This window comes from Rhododendron vialii, chromosome 7a, assembly GCF_030253575.1.
Source record: "Rhododendron vialii isolate Sample 1 chromosome 7a, ASM3025357v1".
Taxonomy (NCBI): domain Eukaryota; kingdom Viridiplantae; phylum Streptophyta; class Magnoliopsida; order Ericales; family Ericaceae; genus Rhododendron; species Rhododendron vialii.
The window spans coordinates 35,848,718-35,869,978 of record NC_080563.1 but is presented as its reverse complement, the minus strand read 5'-3'; the positions used below and the strand labels follow the sequence as shown (position 1 = coordinate 35,869,978).

General features: G+C 39.4%; 2 protein-coding genes across 2 annotated transcripts; one reads left to right on the top strand and one right to left on the bottom strand.

Moving 5' to 3' along the window:
* Positions 1-3,281: 3,281 nt before the first annotated feature.
* Positions 3,282-10,956, top strand: LOC131332169 (7-deoxyloganetin glucosyltransferase-like). Its single transcript, XM_058366246.1, has 4 exons — positions 3,282-3,814; positions 4,035-4,603; positions 7,101-7,105; positions 10,376-10,956. The coding sequence occupies exons 1-4, from the start codon at positions 3,325-3,327 to the stop codon at positions 10,755-10,757; spliced, it is 1,446 nt and encodes a 481-aa protein (XP_058222229.1). The 5' UTR covers positions 3,282-3,324; the 3' UTR covers positions 10,758-10,956.
* A 6,656-nt stretch (positions 10,957-17,612) lies between these two features.
* LOC131332168 (extensin-like) lies at positions 17,613-19,652 on the bottom strand. The gene is made up of 3 exons (XM_058366245.1): positions 19,293-19,652; positions 18,835-19,193; positions 17,613-17,745 (listed from the first exon to the last, which is right to left on the bottom strand). Exons 1-3 carry the CDS (start codon positions 19,314-19,316, stop codon positions 17,700-17,702), a joined length of 429 nt encoding a protein of 142 aa, XP_058222228.1. The 5' UTR covers positions 19,317-19,652; the 3' UTR covers positions 17,613-17,699.
* Positions 19,653-21,261: the final 1,609 nt, after the last annotated feature.

Sequence of the window (21,261 nt, the reverse complement as noted above, 5' to 3'; positions counted from 1 at the left end):
CTAGATTCAAGGACATCGTTCGGATGTATCGGTAATACTTTTTCGTATACTGTTCAAATCATCATAATTCCATGGTATATTTACTACAAAAGAATTCAAATATTAAATAATCATACTTTTGTAAGCCAAAAATATAAATTTTACAAAAAATTCATGTGACAGGGATAATTCATAACTCACCTCTTTGATTCCGAAATTAATCGTAAGATCTATTGGATCGTACTAGTCCTCTTGGAAATTCTCTCTCTCTCTCTCTCTCTCTCTCTCTCTCTCTCTCTCTCTCTCTCTCTCTCTCTCTCTCTCTCTCTCTCTCTCTTTTGTTTCCTTCCCTCTCTTTTTCCTTCTATTTATTTGCTAGTGGTGGTGTGTGTCGTATGTGTGTTGTGTGAGGTGTGTGTTGATATGGAAGAGGGGTTAGCTATTTATACTAATTGGGTTAGGGTATAAACCAAGCATATTCTTTTCTTGATCTTATCCTAACTAGAATAATCTTGAAAATATTCTTTCGTGCCAAGAATATCTTTGGCATACCTAGGATATCTAGAATTATGCCCAAGCATATTCCTAGAATAATAAAAATCTAAGGGTTTGATGCCGAGAATATTCTTACAATAATAAAATCTAGGGTTTAATGCCGAGAATATTCTTTTGATGCTTAGCATAAAATCTAGGGATACCTAGAATATTCTTTCTCCGGATTCTTCTTCTTAAACCTCACAACGTTACGTCTCGTGATCGACTCGTGCCTCAAATTTGACGACACGATGTGCCATTTGGGACAATATCTAAAAGAGTACTGCTATATACACCGACCATTTTTGGACCGAAACCGTACCGACGGCCGCGCGCGGCCGTCTCCGGCCACCGGACGGCCGATCCGAGCCGTCCAAAAATTTTAAAAAAAAAAACCGAGGGGCCCAACGCGGGAATCAACGTCATCCGATGTGTGTAGGGTGCTTGATCTAAACACCCTATTTTTCGTGTATATATGTATACACGAAAAATAGGGTGTTTAGATCAAGCACCCTACACACATCGGATGACGTTGATTCCCGCGTTGGGCCCCTCGGTTTTTTTTTTTAAAATTTTTGGACGGCTCGGATCGGCCGTCCGGTGGCCGGAGACGGCCGCGCGCGGCCGTCGGTACGGTTTCGGTCCAAAAATGGTCGGTACACATAGGATTTTCGTATCTAAAAACATACATTGGAAATGAAAATTTTAATAAGCTTCAAGTCATATATATTTCCTAAATCCTAACGGTAAATAATTCGCTAAATGTTAACTGCTTACTAATTTATTTTTACCTTTTTTTATCATCTTATTTGTATTTTTAAAAGTCGGGGTATTACAAAAACACTTAAAACAGCCCCAACGCCTCCCAAACATCCCTATGCCACCCCGCCGCCTTCCTCAAATCAAATGGAGCTTTGGGAGGTTAATTTTTTGTCTATATCTCAGTTTTGATTTCTGTTTCGGATTCAAACCCTAAGTCTAATGGAAGAGAGAGAGAGAGAGAGAGAGAGAGAGAGAGAGAGAGAGAGAGAGAGAGAGAGAGAGGAGAGGGGTTTAGATGTGTGTCATATTTTAAGTGGGTTGGGACGCCACATAAGCATTAACAAAACCCATTAGTCATTTGGCAGATTGAGACGGAAATGGGGCATTTTGAATAACGGAAGGTAATGTTGGGAGTAAAATTGATTTTTTTGAAAGTTTGGAAGTCTAATTGAAATTGAGCATAAAGTTTGGGGGGTATTTTGAATTTTTCCCAAAGTCTAATTTGAAGAACAATATACCCTCACTTATATTTTAGAAATCAAATGCGGCATTCTAAATATTATTGCGTTGTTCCATATATGTGCCCTAAGAGCTAGCTAAATACGTCACCCCTAACTCATGCACAAAACCATATGATATATCCTCAGCCAAGAACTCCAATGAGTCTCATCCATCCCAGCCCATCCCATCTCATCCATATTTTTTTGTATATGTTGGAGAAGAAAAGTGTAAGCTAACCTTAAAAAGAATTTACACAAAAGTGGGCTCTCTCTTTTCTAGACTAGAGTGTAAGCTAACCTTAAAAAAGAATTCACACCAAATGGTACATATATGGAACAAAAGTGTAACTTTCTCATCAAAAGATGTTTTAATTCGAGTTACATGCATTCAGGTAGACTTAACAAATATTTGGGCTCGCACAGCATCATTGGCCAATCTGAACAGACTTGACCAACGTCCCAACCCAAACAACAGAAGGTTTAGAGACTTACAAACAAGTCAAGAGGGGGGGAGAAGAAAGGGCTAAGTTCTTGTTGTAGTTAAACAATATAAAAAGTAGATTAACCTCCTTTGTTAACAACATCCACTACTAGTTCTTTAATCGTTTTGGATTGAAGGTTTTATTTCAAAAAGATGTAGGTTGAGGGGGTCAAGTGTTATTGAAAACTAAATGAGGATGAAAAGTGAAATCAAATGTAGTTGAGGGGTGGTTTACTGCAGTTTACACAAGGATTAAACATCCGTAGCCGGTCGCACGTGAAAACATGTGTATGGTCACGTCACGTGGTTATTAAAAAAAGCCTCCTCTTTTTTTTTTTTAATCATAATCATTAATCACCAATCAGACACTCCACAGTCCACCCACCAGGACCAGCAGCACCGAAACCCTTGCACCACGTTAGAGCAACTCCAATTATTCATATTAAACTAATCATTTGGAGAAAGGTAGTAATTTTCAGGTATGAAATACTCCATATTTTAATTATATCAAGATAGGTTTGTAGCAGTTATTTTTCATTAGAATCTGCTCAAAAGTGAATTTTGACATGATTAATGATAAGCATGGGCGGTGCGGGAAAACATCTCTCAAAACTTCCAAAAAAACTAAAATTTGTGTGTGCGAAAATTGAGAACGCAAACTCATAGCAAAAATTTTGAGCTCGTGCATAGGCCATTTTAAAATTTTACATGTGACAGATTTTGGCAAATTGTAAAATTGACTCATTCCAATAATTAAATATATTTGTTAAAATTAAATGCTTTTGATAATCAAAACATGAGTAATAAGCCCTCAAAATGCACCTCATTTAGGGATTTTTGATTTTAGATTATAATCATTATTCTATTTTTCTTCAATTATTATTTTGATTTTTTTTTCTATCTTTTTTCAATTATTATTCATATTTTCAATCATTATCTAATTTCTCTCTATACTCGTTACTTACAAATTCAAATTCAAAATCTTAAATCAAATCTAACGGTGCCTGAAAACAGGTACTGGACCCTTGCCAGAGAGAGAGAGAGAGAGAGAGAGAGAGAGAGCGCGCAATGGCGAAACCACACGCAGTGATAGTGCCCAGCCCAGCACAAGGCCACACGAACCCGATGCTAAAAGTGGCGAAACTCCTCTACCAAAAGGGCTTCTACATAACCTTCGTCGTCAACGAGTACGTCGGCCGGCTGTACCTCCAAGCCCGAGGCCCGAACGCCCTCGACGGCCTCCCGGACTTCAAATTCGCGGCAGTGCCCGACGGCGTCGACTTCGGCGACGCCCTCCCCGACCCCATCCTCCGCTGCGACCAGCTCATGAAGGACCTGCCCTTGCCTTTCTTCAGACGGTTCGTCCACGAACTCGCGTCGTCAACGGACGTCCCTCCCATCACGTGTATCGTCTGCGACGGAAATATGAAGTTCCCGCTGAAAGTCGCCGAGGAACTCGGGGTCCCCTCGGCGGTTTTCTGGACACCAAGCGCTTGTGGGATGTTGTGCTACGCCTACTTTCACAAGCTCGTTGAAAAGGGGATTTTGCCACTTAAAGGTAAATATAAATAACTTCTTTTGCATTTTTCTAAATATAATCTCGCAGATAAAAAAAAAATTTATTATAATCTCCAGATTCGCGGTACTATAAATCTGGACCATTCATTTTCTTTCTACGACATTTTCATAGACCGAATATCCTGAATCCTAACACTTTTGATCATTCGCTTTTGATTTGTTATTCACGGCCAAAGTTTTTGCTGTTTTGGTAACTACAGATGAGAGTTGTCTAACAAATGGGTATCTGGACACCGTCATAGATTTCATACCAGCTATGAAGGGTATACGTTTGCGGGATTTTCCAAATTTTGTGAGAACTACAAACCTAGAAGATGTTATGTTTAAATTTGCCATCAGCAAGTTTGACAAAGCTTATAAAGCTTCTGCTCTTTTCTTGAACACAATGGACGCATTGGAGCGTGAAGCACTTGATGCGTTTTCAACAATGTTTCCTCCAGTGTATACCATAGGTCCTCTGCAGTTACTTGAAGAGAAGCAGATGCTGCAGATCCCTAAAAGTAGTGAACTAGAAAACATTGGATTGACTATGTGGACAGAGGATTTAGATTGTCTCGCTTGGCTCGATAAAAAAGAACCCAGCTCTGTTATTTATGTGAACTTTGGGAGCGTGGCTCGGATGACATCCAAAGAGCTGTTTGAATTTGGTTGGGGACTTGCCAACAGCAAACAAGATTTCTTGTGGGCAATCAGACCCGATTTGGTGTTGGGTGAATCTGCGATTTTTCCACCGGAGTTGAAGACTGAAATCAAAGAAAGGGGTCTATTGGTAACTGTTGGGTTCCCTCCTTTAGTGGAAGCCCAATATTTTTGTTAGCCCAATAATAATTTGTTTGGCCCAAAAGAGTATTAATTTGTGTGGGCTAATTTTTTGGTGGAACATTCTACACTTTGAAGCACATGATTTACACCAAAATAATAAACCCTAGCCAACCGTCGGCTCTGATACCAGTTGTTGGGAAAAATACGCGGTACAAGGCACGCCTCGTGGTAAAAGGGTTTGGGCAAAAAAAGGGTATTGATTTTGATGAAATTTTTTCGCCCGTTGTGAAAATGTCCTCCATTCGTGTTGTTCTTGGTATGGCCGCAAGTTTGAATCTTGAGGTCGAACAACTTGATGTGAAAACCGCGTTCCTTCACGGTGATTTAGAGGAGGAGATTTATATGGAGCAACCCGAAGGCTTCAAAGAAAAAGGGAAGGAAAATCTTGTTTGTAAGTTGAAGAAAAGCTTGTATGGCTTGAAACAAGCACCGAGGCAATCATACCCAAAATTTGCTTTGCCGGTCCCAAATTTTTCATAGCGAAGGATTTACTCAACTCCAACTTCAACTCGTTGATCTTCATATAATCTTGTCCCACAATGAGCATATCATCGACATAGAGCAAGAGAATAATAAAGTTCCCATCCGGAAACTTTTTCACAAACACGCAATGATCCGAAGTGGTTCTTGAATACCCATGCTCCATCATAAAGGAATCAAATTTCTTGTACCATTGCCTCGGTGCTTGTTTCAAGCCATACAAGCTTTTCTTCAACTTACAAACAAGATTTTCCTTCCCTTTTTCTTTGAAGCCTTCGGGTTGCTCCATATAAATCTCCTCCTCTAAATCACCGTGAAGGAACGCGGTTTTCACATCAAGTTGTTCGACCTCAAGATTCAAACTTGCGGCCATACCAAGAACAACACGAATGGAGGACATTTTCACAACGGGCGAAAAAATTTCATCAAAATCAATACCCTTTTTTTGCCCAAACCCTTTTACCACGAGGCGTGCCTTGTACCTCAAATTTTTCCCATCATGCTTCAATCGGTAAACCCATTTGTTTTTCAAAGCTTTCTTACCCTTAGGTAATTTCACCAAATCGTAAGTGCGGTTGTCAAGCAAGGACTTCATTTCCTCTTGCATAGCCTTAGCCCACTCATCTTTCTTGTCATGCTCCACGGCTTCTTGGTAGCTCTCGGGCTCCCCCTGTTCCGTTACTGTCACAAATTCATCGGGAGAGTACTTTCTTGATGGTTGCTTATCTCTAACGGATCTCCTCAACTCCGGTTGCGATGGTGGCTCTTGAATTGGTTGCTCCCCCTCATTTTCCAACTCAACTTCATTCGGAATGTCAACATTTTCACCAACTTCAAGAGGTGGTTACACATCCTCCTCATTTTCGTCATGTACCGAAGGTGAAGGAATTGGCTCCAAGTCAACGAGATCACTAACAATTTCCTCCGGTTGATCATCCTTGTCAAAGTTTTTAATTGTTTGATCTTCAAGAAAGACAACATCTCTACTCCGAACGATTTTCTTGTCAACCGGATCCCACAATCTATAACCAAATTCTTCATGCCCATAGCCAAGAAAAATGCATTGTCTTGCCTTGTCATCAAGCTTGGACCTTTCATTTTTCGGAATGTGAACAAATGCCCGGCAACCGAAGACCCTCAAGTGTTCATAAGTGACATCCTTGCCCGACCAAAATTTTTCCGGAACATCGCCATTCAAAGGAACCGAAGGAGACAAATTAATCAAATCAACCGCCGTCCTCATTGCCTCCGCCCAAAAAGGCCTTGGCAATTTTGCATGTGAAAGCATGCATCGCATCCTTTCCACCATAGTGCGGTTCATCCTCTCGGCGACTCCATTTTGTTGAGGAGTTTTCTTGACGGTCTTTTGGTGTTTAATGCCTTGACTACGACAAAATTCATCAAACGGCCCAAGATATTCACCACCGTTGTCGGAACGAACACATTTCAACTTCTTCCCGGTCTCTCTTTCAACCTTAGCCTGAAAATCTTTAAACACATCTAAAACTTGATCTTTAGTTTTTAACGGATAAGCCCATAATTTTCTCGAATGATCATCAATAAAGGTAACAAAATAAAGTGCACCACTATGAGATTTAACTTTCAAGGGACCACAAACATCCGAATGAATCAAGTCCAATACATTAGGTTTTCTAGTAAAAGACTTGAAACGAAATGCAACTCTATTTTGTTTACCGGCCAAGCAATGAACACAAGTTTTAAGAGGGGTACCTTTCATACCGGGTAAGAGCTCTTTCTTGGCAAGAACGTGCATCCCCTTTTCACTCATATGCCCAAGCCTCTTGTGCCACAATTCGGTAGAGGAGCCATCGTCAAATGTATTTACAAACCCCTTGCTAATTTTTCCTTTCATCGTATAAAGCGAGCAAGTCTTGTTCCCTTTAGCCACCACAAGAGAACCCTTCGTGAGCTTCCATTTTCCATTACCAAAGTGGTTGTTGTAGCCTTCATCGTCTAGCTTTCCGGTGGAGATCAAATTGAGACGAATATCCGGTACATGTCTCACATCTTTAAGTACCAACTTGCATCCAACACTTGTTTCCAAGCAAATATTACCCATGCCAACAATTTTCGACAAACCTTCATTTCCCATACGAACACACCCAAAATCTCCTTCATTGTAGGAAGTGAAGAAATCGGCTCTTGAAGTGACATGGAATGAAGCACCGGAATCAATCACCCAATTAGTATCTTGGCTAACCAAATTGACACAACTCTCATCACATACAACCACAAGTTCACCATCGGAAGAGACCGCCGTTGTGTTTTCTTGCTTCTTATCACCATGCTTGGCACGATTTTCCTCCTTGAATTTGAGCTTTAGGCATTCCCGCTTCATGTGGCCTTTCTTTTTACAATAATGGCACTCTATGTCTTGCTTTGACGGTGATCTTCCCCTCGAAGTCCCCCTCGAAGTCCCACGGCTTTGATCACGATTATGGGGAGTGTTGCTTCTACCTCGAGATCTCCCTCTTGGGTTAACAACAAGTGCCTCCGAATGAGAAGAACCGGTGGATTTCCTTCTCGTCTCTTCATTCAACAAACTACTAGTAACTTGGCTCATGGAAACAACTCCATCCGGCGCCGAGTTACTAACCGTCACAACCAAAGTTTCCCAAGTCTCGGGTAGAGAACTAAGAAGCATCAAAGCCTGCAACTCATCATCAAACACAATATTCATAGAAGCAAGTTGATTGACAATGCTATTCATTTCATTCAAATGTTCCGCAATAGACTTGCCCTCTTTAAATTTCAAATTCACCAATTTTTTGAACAAGAATGCTTTGTTAGTGGCCGATTTTCTATCATAGAGACTTTCCAATTTCTTCCACAAATCATAAGCCGAGGTTTCGGTGGAGACATGATGAAAAACACTATCGTCAATCCATTGACGAATAAGCCCAACAGCTTTTCGATTCAAAATGGTCCAATCCTCACGTTTCATATCGATAGGTTTAGCCGTATCACCCTCTATAGGCCCATGTAAATCTCTACAATACAAGAGGTCTTCCATTTTAATTTTCCACGTCACCCAATTAGTTCCATTGAAACTAATCATTCTACCCACATTTCCTTCCATGATTTACACCAAAATAATAAACCCTAGCCAACCGTCGGCTCTGATACCAGTTGTTGGGAAAAATACGCGGTACAAGGCACGCCTCGTGGTAAAAGGGTTTGGGCAAAAAAAGGGTATTGATTTTGATGAAATTTTTTCGCCCGTTGTGAAAATGTCCTCCATTCGTGTTGTTCTTGGTATGGCCGCAAGTTTGAATCTTGAGGTCGAACAACTTGATGTGAAAACCGCGTTCCTTCACGGTGATTTAGAGGAGGAGATTTATATGGAGCAACCCGAAGGCTTCAAAGAAAAAGGGAAGGAAAATCTTGTTTGTAAGTTGAAGAAAAGCTTGTATGGCTTGAAACAAGCACCGAGGCAATGGTACAAGAAATTTGATTCCTTTATGATGGAGCATGGGTATTCAAGAACCACTTCGGATCATTGCGTGTTTGTGAAAAAGTTTCCGGATGGGAACTTTATTATTCTCTTGCTCTATGTCGATGATATGCTCATTGTGGGACAAGATTATATGAAGATCAACGAGTTGAAGTTGGAGTTGAGTAAATCCTTCGCTATGAAAAATTTGGGACCGGCAAAGCAAATTTTGGGTATGAAAATTACTCGTGATCGAAAGAAGGGGCTGATTTGGTTGTCTCAAGAAAGTTACGTTGAAAAGATTCTTGAGAGGTTCAATATGGATAAAGCGAAGCCCGTTAGTTGTCCGCTTGCGAACCACTTCAAGCTTAGTTCGAAACAATGTCCTACAAGTGAAAAAGACAAGGTGGAGATGGAAAAATTTCCTTATGCTTCAGCGGTTGGTTCTTTGATGTATGCTATGGTTTGTACTAGGCCGGATTTAGCTCATGCAGTTGGAGTTGTTAGTCGGTTTCTTTCAAATCCGGGCAAAGAACATTGGGCAGCTGTGAAATGGATTCTCAGGTATCTCCGGGGTACTTCTAGAGTTTGTTTGTGTTTCGGAAATGGTAAAGCTGTGTTGGATGGATTCACGGATGCCGACATGGCGGGAGACGTTGATTCTCGGAAGTCCACTTCGGGGTACTTGATCACCTTTGCAGGGGGAGCTGTCAATTGGCAATCAAGATTGCAAAAATGTGTCGCTCTATCGACTACAGAAGCGGAGTTCATTGCAATTACCGAAGCTTGCAAGGAGTTGTTGTGGTTGAAGAAATTCTTGCAAGAGTTGGGTTTGAATCAAGAGAGGTATGTTCTCTTTTGTGATAGTCAAAGTGCAATGCATTTGAGCAAGAATTCCACTTTCCATTCTAGATCGAAGCACATTGATGTTAGATATCATTGGATTCGGGACACGCTTGATATGAAGTTGTTGCAACTTGAGAAAATTCATACGGATGAAAATCCTTCGGATATGATGACTAAAGCTTTGTCGAAGGACAAACATGATAAATTTCGAGCGTTGTCGGGTTTGGTCGATCCTTCCACTTAAGTCGGGAAGGGGGAGAATGTTGGGTTCCCTCCTTTAGTGGAAGCCCAATATTTTTGTTAGCCCAATAATAATTTGTTTGGCCCAAAAGAGTATTAATTTGTGTGGGCTAATTTTTTGGTGGAACATTCTACACTTTGAAGCACATGATTTGCACATGCTTTGTTAGAGATTACTTAGCTTCCTTTGGAAGCTTATTGGCGTGGTTATCTGAAAAAGAAAAGGCAGTGGGTTTGGTTCCTCTCTGGAAGAAGAAAAACGTAGTGTGCATGTGTGTATTCGGTGGAGGAAGAAAAAGCTCTTGTGCATCCACTTTGTTCTCCTTCTCTACGGCAGATTATTCGGATCTTTGGGACAGATTACTTCCAGTTGGTAGCTCTCCATTTCAGCTCTGTTTTGGAGGATTTTGTTCATCTAATTTGGTGAGGTCTTCTCCTCTTGGCTGTTGTATTTGTTGGATACACCTTAGGGTGTGTGAGATCTTGTATCTCTTGTAAACCCATTTGTAAGAACCTTCGTTGATAGTGGAATCGGACTCCGGTCCCGTGGACGTACCTCACACTTTGAGGGAACCACGTAAAAATTCCTTGTGTTCGTTTGGTTTGTGGTTTGCGCATTTGGATTACGTTCGCTGCATTTATTCTATTTCCTTCGTGATTTACTTGTGGGAAATTCCGCGTATTTTTCCCAACAGTAACTTGGACTCCTCAAGAGAAAATCCTTAGACATCCATCTGTCGGAGGGTTCTTGACCCACTGTGGCTGGAATTCGATTCTTGAAAGTATTGTGGGTGGAGTGCCAATGATATGTTGGCCTGCTTGGGCAGAGCAATCCACAAACTGTTGGTACCTCTGCAAGCACTGGGGATTGGGCATGGAGATAAATAACGTGGAAAGGGAGGAAGTGGCGAGGCTTGTGAGAGAACTCATGGTTGGAGAGAATGGGAAGAGGATGAAAGCAAAAGCAAAGGAATGGAAGAAGGTTGCCGAAGATGCTGTCATCGCTCCAACTGGATCGTCCCCCATGAATTTCGACAACTTGGTTAATAAGGTTCTACTCTCCAAATTTCCAAATAATTGAAAACTCGAGCTACAAATTCTAGTAACACGGGTTCATATGAGATTGCTTTCCTGTTGTCATTCATGTAATAAGACGGTAGTTCAGTTTATTGTAGATCTTGGTCACTCCACTTGACTTCACGAGTGTGACTGATGCGTTACTACAAATTCTAGTAACGCGGGTTATGTTGTTTATCTAATCAACTCTTGCTTGAATTTTTTGTGTATCCTTTTTGTTTCCTTGTTGATGTGGTTCTTAAGTTTCTGGATTGGAACAAAAATGTAGAGACTAAGACCCACGCTTGTCTACACAAACGTGTTATAAAAAACAAATCATGAACTGCACCCGTTCCATTTCCCTTATGAGGCACGAACCTGCAATTAAAGATGGGTTCTTAATTATGGATTCCATTTTCCGGGGCATTGTTCTCATTCGGGCTGTCCAAGTTTGGCAATGGATGTTTCAGATTTCATTTCGGCAATGAACGGATGAATAGATAACCTCTGTTGTGCTGAGATAAAGTTACGGAAAATGCTACGTACAAAGAAAACTTACCCCGAAAGTACCCCGAGAACAGCAATCAATGGTTGAGAATTACTTTGATGATTATGTCACACACATCAAAGTGAATCTCAACCACTAGTTGATCTTTTCGGGGTAAATTTTCTTTGTTCCTAGCATTTCTGTTGTCAAAATGGACTATTCGGATGGGAACAACACCTATGTTGTCCAAGAGACAACAGGATCCCCGAGTTCGGTAAACCCAATTTTAAAGTTAGAGCGATTATTTGGTTCCTAATTTGTGTAAAACCTGACTCTGCCGTTACTAACCACATAGCTTTGAATAAAGACATCAAAGAGTTGAGAGACCTCTTCGGATGGTTGCAAGTTGCAACTCGTACTATGGTTCATATCTAAACAACTCGTACTGAGGTTCATATTTGAACATTTCAACCGCAGAGTTAGGTTCCGGTGAGGGATCCCTCAATTTATTAAAATGCGGGACTCCCCTTCCCGATTGAATTTCGATGATCCGAGCCGCTCAAAGTGATCAGAACGTGATTTTAAGGGTCCCCGAGAGAAATCAGCAAAAAAAATGACCGGGAAGGGCTTCATCCGAGCAGTTTTCATTGAACGGTTCAAAAAAACTGCTCGGATGACGCCCTTCCCGGTCATTTTTTTTTGCTGATTTCTAGCGAGGACCCTTAAAATTACGTTTTGCACACATTGAACGGTTCAGATTTTCAAAATTTGATCGGAAAATGAAAGTCTCTCATTTTAACAAAATGAGAGATCCCTCACTTGAAAATTCTTATATACAGAAATTTAAAAAAATACACAAAAATCATTAACTCGTAAGAAAGTTTAAAATCAAAATTCATGAAAACCTCATTAAAAAACAGGCATTCTCAATACTAAAAAAATCAAGGATAGAAACACATGTTTTTACCAATTTTGCAAAAATCAGACCCTATATCAAGCCAATATTTTGCTAACAAGGATAGAAAAACACGTTATACCAATTTTCCGGGGCGTGGAGGCTTGAATTGGGCCTCAATTATATATAGAGACGGGCTGAAACTCAAATTTTTTTTGGATCTAATACGTAAATGAACTTAAACATTTTGGGGGCCCTCTTTTGGACACTTTTTCGGAGGCCTAAAGCCATGGCTTGCTGGGCTTGTGCCCAGAGCCGGTACTAGAAAGGGCTTGAAGAGATTAGTCCGATTCATCGAGACACTTTTCATTGCCAAAAAAGAGTCCACCAAATGGTTAAAAACAAACGAGGAAGTCTAACTATATATATCTCTCTCTGTTCAAAATATTTACTCTAAAAGCACTTAAAATCAAAGGCCAAGCTTTCGTCCCTTAAATGTCGTATGGTGTCTCGGTGTTGAAATAGCTAAAAAGGTAAATTTTCGTAAGACTTGACTATTCGGTTGCTTCTGTATTTTCACTCAACTCTAAAATCAATACTGGAATTAGAGATGTAATCGGTTCGGTCCGGTTGGTTTTTGAGCATATGGCATCTAAACTGATCGGTACGTTATGGGGAAAAAATCCTAGCTTTTATACCGATCCCACTTGGGTTAAATAATACACCAATATCCGTCCGGGGTAGTTGGTCCAGTCGGGAATTTCGGGGGCATTCGGGGTCTTCAACATCCAAACCGTAGCAAATTACAAATCAAAGGAGTTGGTTTCTTCTGCAAAATCAAGCAACAACCCTAACAAGAAAAAAGAAAAAACAGACAGATCAAAGAAAGATTTAATCGAAGGAAAACGGACAAAATTGTCCGACGGCAACTTCAGCAAACATCTTCCACATTTCTTCAATTTCTTATCGAGGGGGAGGGAGAGGGGTCAAACAATGTTAGGGAGCCCAATTGTTTGGGCATTTGTGAGGTCGTGGGCACGGGCCTCTTGATCGTAGCCCTAGGGCTAGGCTTGCAGCCGAATTTATTTGTAACCGGTATGCACAAACGGATTCTTTCAAAATTTGCGATGAAACAAGCAATGGACAGGAAATTCACCCACAAATATTTGACTCCCAAATCCCCGGAAAGTTTGATTAGAGAAATTTCTAACTTCAAAAGAAATTTCTTCACCTCCGCATCAATTCACGCCTTGAAGGCTATCATCTCCTATTAGATTGATCAAACCATCTCTCATACCGCAGTTCAAAAAAAATGTCTCATACTATCGTCTGAAGAATGCGACTCAATTATAACATACGTACCTTGAGGTTATCTTAATTTTTCGGTCACATTTCAAGAATTTGCACCAAATGAATGAGAGAGAGAGAGAGAGAGAGAGAGAGAGAGAGAGAGAGAGAGAGAGTTTGTAAGCCTATGGCATGCATAAAAAGAGATCAATACTCCTGTTCGTTGCGCGCGCGCGCGCGCGCACACACACACACACACACACACATATATATATATATATATATATATATATATATATATATACGGGACGGTTCAAGGGACACCAAAAAAAACACCCCAAATCTCAAACTCATAGTTCCCGAGAGAGAGAGAGTTTGTAAGCCTATGGCATGCATAAAAAGAGATCAATACTCCTGTTTGTTGCGCGCGCGCGCGTGCACACACACACACACACACACACACACACACACACACACATATATATATATATATATATATTATATATATATATATATATATATATATATATATATATACGGGACGGTTCAAGGGACATCCAAAAAAACACCCCAAATCTCAAACTCATAGTTCCCGATCAAATTTTTATGATCCGAACCGTTCAATGTGTGCAGAATGTGATTTTAAAGGTGCCCACGAGAAATTAACCAAAAAAAATGATCGGAAAATGCTTGATTTGAGCAGTTTTTATTTGAACCGTTCAATAAAAAACTGTTCGAAACTGTTCGGATCAAGCCCTTCTCGGTTATTTTTTTCGCTGATTTCTCACGGGTACCCTTAAAATCACGTTCTGATCACATTGAGTGGCTCGGATCATCAAAATTTGATCGGAAACTATGAAGTGTTTTTTTAGGTGTTTTTTTGGGTGTTCGCGGAACCGCCCCGATATATATATATATATAGGCACACATTGGGTATAATTTATTGGAAAAATTTCACATAGGCACCTGACCTTTTACACAAATCACACATAAACACCTGACCTTTCTTAAATTTCATATAAATACCTAAGCTTTCTAAAAACTCATCAATTCAACACCTGCCGTCACCCATTCGTCTAAAACCAAACGGAAAAAAAGTTAAGTGCTCCAATTTTTCATTTGTTTGAACAAGTGCAAAGATCTTATTTTTCTGATCATTTTATTCTAAAGAATCATAATTAATTTTTTACTCTAAAACTCTCGTTAGTCAGCCCTAAGAAAGTCGTAGAATCAAATATCTCTTAGAGCTAACTAACGAGAGCCATAGAGTTAAAAATTAATTATGATTCTTTAGGATAAAATGATCAGAGAAATAAGATCTTCACACCGGTTTAAACGGATTGAAAATTATAGCACTTAATTTTTTAACCATATTTTTTAATATATAAACGATCTATACATGGTTGAAAAATTAATTGCTCAAATTTTCAATTCGTTTGAATTGATATGAAGATCTTATTTCTCTAATCATTTTATTCTAAAGGGTCATAATTAATTTTTGACTCTAAAGCTCTCGTTAGTTGGCCCTAAGAGATATTTGATTATACGATTTTCTTAGGGCCGACTAACGAGAGCTTTAGAGTCAAAAGTTAATTATGATTCTTGAGGATAAAATAATCAGAGAAATAAGATCTTTGCACCAGTTTAAACGGATTGAAAATTGGAGCACTTAATTTTTTAACCATATTTTTTAATATATAAACGGTCTATACATGGTTGAAAAATTAATTGCTCCAATTTTCAATCCGTTTAAATCAGTGCGAAGATTTTATTTTTTGACCATTTTATCCTGAAGAATCATAATTAATTTTTGACTCTAAGGCTCTCTTGTTAGTCAGCCGTAAGGGATATTTGATTATACGACTTTCTTAGGGCTGACTAACGAGAGCTTTAGAGTCAAAAATTAATTATGATTTTTTAGGATAAAATGATAAAAAAAAATAAGATCTTAGCACTGGTTCAAACAAATAGAAAATTGGAGCACTTAACTTTTTTCCCGTTTGGTTTTAAACAGAGGGGTGACGGCACGTGTTGACTTGATGAGTTTTTAGAAAGCTCAGATGTTTATATGAAATTTAAGAAATGTCAGGTGTTGAATTGATGAATTTTTAGAAAGCTCTGATGTTTATATAAAATTTAAAAAAGGTCAAGTATTTACGTGAAATTTTCCCAATAAATTATACCCACTATATATATGTGCAACAACGAACAGGAGGAGTAGTGATCTCTTTTTATGTATGCCATAGGCTTACAAAGTCTCTCTCTCTCTCTCTCTCTCTCTCTCTCTCTCTCTCTCTCTCTCTCTCTCTCTCTCCCTCCCTCCCTCTCTCATTTGGTGCAAATTCTAGAAATGTGACCGAAAAATTAAGATAACTTCAAGATACATATGTTATAATTGAGTCGCATTTTTCAGACGATAGTACAAGAGATTTTTTTTGAACTGTGGTACGAGAGATGGTTTGATCAATCTAATAGGAGATGATAGCCTTCAAGGCGTGAATTGATGAGGAGGTGAAGAAAATTTCTTTTGAAGTTAGAAATTTCTCTAATCAAACTTTCCGGGGATTTGGGAGTCAAATATTTGTGGGTGAATTTCTTGTCCATTGCTTGTTTCATCGCAAATTTTGAAAGAATCCGTTTGTGCATACCGGTTACAAAAAAATTCGGCTGCAAGCCTAACCCTAGGGCTACGATCAAGAGGCCCGTGCCCACGACCTCACAAACGCCCAAACAATTGGGCCCCCTAACATTGTTTGACCTCTCTCCCTCCCCCTCGATAAGAAATTGAAGAAATGTGGAAGATGTTTGCAAAAGTTGCCGTCGGACGATTTTGTCCGTTTTCCTTCGGTGGTGGTGAGGTGGATGTGGCCCCCACGGTTGGGATGCTCTGGTCATTTTGTGTGCCGAAGTTCGGTCGGCGGCCACTCCGAGCTCTCATTCAGGCGCAGGGCCATCAGTTTGTCATTCTGGGTTGTTGCTGTCGCTGGTGAAGACTGTGTGTTGTTGGAGTTTGGTTGGGGTTGCCGATGGAGGTGGTGGTGGTTTGTTGCCCACTGCCCTTTCCTTCTTTGTTGTTCATTGCCGTAGGCCTAATCCTACCGCTGGTCTCTACATCTGGAAGAGGCTGGCTCAGCTAAACGACAAGGTAGGGCTCCGGTGATTTGTACGGTGGTAGGTGGTAAAGTGGTTAGGGTTTTGTGGGCTGGTTTAAGTGGCTGGTCCAAGGCTTTGGGCCGGGTTTGGGATTTCTCTTTGGGCTTTTAGTTGTAAATTTGGGTGTGGGTTTGGGCTTATTTGCTTTGTATGTTTTGGAGCTTTGTAGACCTTTGGGTGTTTTGGGCTTTGCCCTAGAGATATTTCATTCAACTTTTTGTTGGATTTCTTTCCTCATTTTCCCATTTTTTAATAAATTTTATTTTGCTGATAAAAATAATAATTTATTATGTTTTCACTGTTCGTTGCGCGCGCGCGCACACACACACACACACACACATATATATATATATATATATATATTGGGTATAATTTATTCTGTTTTCGCTAAATTTTAAGAAATTTAATTTTTACACTCCCTTTTTAGCCATTCACACTATTTTTTTGTCTTTATCCCCTTAAATTTACACTTCTTCACACATTTAAAGACAATATCGTAAATTCATGTGGATAAAGACAAAAAAATGAGCGTGAATAACTAAAAGGAGAGTGTAGAAATCATTTTCCAATTTTAATATGCTAGCTGATTCTTTTTTCTTCTTCATTTTACCAATCCACAACTAACTGAGAAAAAAAGAAGCTTAGGCTGTTCTATCGCGATATCAATTAGTGATCTTTGCATTCAATAAATCGGCAACATGTTTGTTTTTATAATTGATCAAGTGTCGGACCAACTTATGTGTACATCGACCAATTTTGGAGACCAATCGCACTACCCACTTGTGAGAGTCCCAGAGTAACAAGCAACATGTTTTCTTGTTAACAAAACGCAATGCATATTTAAAAATCTAGTCAATAATGAATATTGAATGTATATAAAATTCAAAAGCAGGAACCGAACGGCTAACCATACCTAACCTAGCCTTTTAAGTGATTATGTCCAATCATCTAATAGATTATTCACTCTTTATGGGAGGATTACAAGTCAAATAAAACTGCATAAAATTGAAGGAATAAATACACGTATAATCCTCACAATATCACAATGAAAATTCACCGAATTCCACATTCATCAGGTAATAACTTTCATCGTTCAATATATCACAGAAAATAGCTTCCAATCCTCAGAAAGTAGCTTCCATTCTTCAGAAAATAGCATCCATGAGGCAGAAGAACAACAGGACACCACAGCTGGGTAACAAAGCATGAATTAGGTCTTAGCAATTTTCTGTTGGTGGACCTACATAGATCATAAATTAAACGTTGTATATTGTCGAATTAGGTTTGAATGGTGTAATCGGTATTACCCATTAGGTTGTGATCGTTTAATAATGTGACTAGGTAATTGACGAGGCTTTACTAGCACGTGTTTGAGTCATATTACGCTCGTTAAGTGGTCCAGACTATGCTGAAGGACTTATAAATATGTAAGGTCCGACTCCAAACCCTAGCCTCTTTTCCCATGCAATCCCATCGTGTGTGAGATTAAGGTCGACTTTGGAGGTAGAAGACGAACAACCACAATAAGGTTTTCATTCTCAATGATGACACTTATGCATCCCGTATTATTTTCTTCCATTGTTTGACATGAGATTTTGGGTTTAGGGTTTCTTATGAAATCTATATAATAAGAGAGCTCAGTTTCAAATCTTATGTCACGACCTATTTTCTATATTCCTTTTAAGTTTTACATGTTTTCCTGATATGGGAAAAGACTAAACATGTCAGAGAAATTCTGTTACTTAAGAAATGCAATAATTATGAGAAATAAAAGTCTAATCCTGTTTCATATTCGACCACACTACAAAGTGTAAAAATCAACTTCGTAGGCTAGGGTGGTCAATAGTTTCGTAATTCATTTTAATTGTGTTCAAAATGCGTTGTGCCATGCTTTCAGGCATGGACAAACCCTAGTCCTACAATAGGCATTGACGTATGTGTGAGGTGTGTTAACTGTACTCCCTCCGTCCCCAATTATAAGTCCTTTTAATTGGGTTATTGTACCGACTTTTCGATTGAAAAATAATGTATCCTTGTGAATAACTTTTTAAATTTTCTTAACGTGCTTAAAAGTGCTATGAAATTAATCTTTAGAATGGGGTAACCAAATTCAAAAACTAATATCCGGATGCACATTGAATCTTTTATCCGAAAATCAAACGGCACGACTATGCAAAGACGACTAAAAATTGATATATATATATATATATATATATATATATATATATATATATATATATATATATATATATTTACGTATTAACATTACGGAGAACTCACCATCCCTTGCAAAAATCTTCGCACTTGGAATCACTTTCCTGAGGCCGTGGCTTTTCGTTCTGACAATGATGATTTCTCACGCATGGGCAAACAGGAGGTGGAGCGACATAGATTGGCCGCGGAGCAACATATGGACCTTGAAGCGGAGCGCCATAGGCCGGCGGTGGAGTAGAATAAGGGCCCTTAAGCGGAACACCATAGGCCGATGGTGGAGCAGAATAAGGGCCATTAATCAGTGGCGATGGTGGAGCAGGATAAGGGCCCTTACGTAGAGCTAGCATCATAGGCTGATAACGGAGGTTGGGGAACAAGACTGTAGCCCGATGGCATTGCACCATAATGACCCTTAAAAGGAGCATCTGCAGATCAAATTCAAGAGTTTACTACAACATGAACAAGAAAAGGAAAACGAAATCGAGAAGTTCAAGGCTTGTAGCGCGTAAATGTAATATATGTACCTTGGGACTGGTTCTGATCGTCATAGCCCATGTTAAAACAAATCCTTGACGGAGGAGGATGAATGTATATGAGCGAAAGAGGATAGGCAGCACAAGGAATGTTTTGAGATGGGGAAGATGAGCAGGGCAATATATAGAGGGGTTGGGGAAGTTCTAAAGATAGAAGATCCATTGATGTACAACTGTACTATGCATATAATTCGCTAGAGCGATGTCGATTTAGGATGTTGGGTTTGTCATTGCAGATAAAAATTCAACAATAGGAGTGTTTCGAAACACTATTTGACCACTTTTCTGGCATGCCAATGGATAAGTGTTGGAAAAGAATCTATAGTCAAGAAATTTGTTTGCACACAACTGTACTCTGTCTATAATTAGCTAGGACCGTGTTAGAATAGCATATCAGGTTGTCGCGCGTTGCAGAAATAAGTTCAACAATAAGGGCTTTCCGAAATACTACACCATTTAAGCACTTTTTTGGCATGCTAGTTAAAATGAAATAAGGGTTAGGATGGGGCAAATATGGACTCTATGGGCCAACTCAAAATAGGGAGGGTTGTATTGAATCATCAAGCTACATTGGCCATGTGAACTTAAAAAACCTTTCAGTCATCTCCACAGAATTTAATTTTGAATGGCAAAAAAATGTCATTATCTTGAAATTCTCCATAGAATTGCTAAGGGCTTGACGATTTGAGGGGATTAGCCTAATGGCTCTCGGATTAACAGAAGAACTAGAAGAAGGCAACTTGTTGATTAATTGATACACATATAGAAGATGAATGTATTGGGATTGGGGAGCCACGGTTGAGATTGAAGAGGCGAGCAATGAAATTGATCATGGGCTGATCAGGGGGTGGAGATATCAAAAACCTCGTATGAAACTCTGCAGAGTAACTCACGAAGTGTGAGAGATATTGTGGGAACCATGACCCATGTCCAGAAGCAGAAGACTATGCATGGAGTTTTTGAGGATAATGAGTTTATTTTGATGGAGAATGATACAAGCTGAGGCCCAGGAACAGAGAGGGTTGAACAGAGGAAAGAAGGATCAGTGGTGCTAAAAGAAAAGGTTACTATTGTTTTGATGAAGGTGGTATTGTGGAACATAAGAGGATAGGAGAGCAATTCGAAAAAAGTTCAAATCTAATCTAAACAAAAGGAAATCAGCTCCTGAACATCCATTTATAAAACTAATTGCCCTGTTTTTTTTCCATGCACGTATCGATGTTTAATTAAACTACTAATTTTTTACGTGAATAACATACTCAACAAACTCTACAAAAAGTACAATTCTGATCATCATTGTCAGATCAAACAGTTATAGCTAACCCAACACCGGGTTGATTGATTCAGGGGTTCTTGGTGACCGATTCAAACGGTTTGGGACATGAGGTATGGTTTGATTCAACAAACGGGTTTGTAGGGTTGACTTGCGCAAAACATAGACAAGTCAATGGTCTAATCGGTTCAATTCAATCCGACTTTTAAAAACATTGCATGACAGTATAAGGAATTATGATATGGATTTTTTTTTTTTTGAAGATCGATTTCAGATATTGATTATAGATTGAATGGCTAAAATTGAATAGTGGTAATAAGGATTTGATTGTAACATGGCGAGGTATCTCAAAATTTAGAATTTACAAGGGTCACAGCTCAACTCCGGTTCAAACAGAACTCATAGCCATTTAGGTGTTACGTGGACCCTGCACTATAACTTTAACGTTGCATTCATTTATATTGATTGCTTGAATGCTATGATGCAGTTAGCAGGGAGATCTAATCCTCACTACGCAAACAGCTTTTTGTCGCGCAACCTTCGACACGAAATGTCAAGTTGGTTTTTTGCAGGATCGTTGATCGCAAAGATCTACATCCAGCCCACTGTCTTGCCAAACAAGCAATGCTGTCTTTTACTACGACAAGTGGAATACCGTTTTAGACTGGAGCTACTACGGACCTTCCT

Coding starts and splice junctions, on each gene's coding strand:
- LOC131332168 (XM_058366245.1), bottom strand. CDS start 19,316: ATGACGATCAGAACCAGTCCCAAG. Junction 19,194..19,292: donor CGATCAGAACCAGTCCCAAG/GTACATATATTA, acceptor TTTGATCTGCAG/ATGCTCCTTTTAAGGGTCAT. Junction 17,746..18,834: donor GAAGATTTTTGCAAGGGATG/GTGAGTTCTCCG, acceptor TTTGTTACCCAG/CTGTGGTGTCCTGTTGTTCT.
- LOC131332169 (XM_058366246.1), top strand. CDS start 3,325: ATGGCGAAACCACACGCAGTGATAGTGCCCAGCCCAGCACAAGGCCAC. Junction 3,815..4,034: donor GGGGATTTTGCCACTTAAAG/GTAAATATAAAT, acceptor TGGTAACTACAG/ATGAGAGTTGTCTAACAAAT.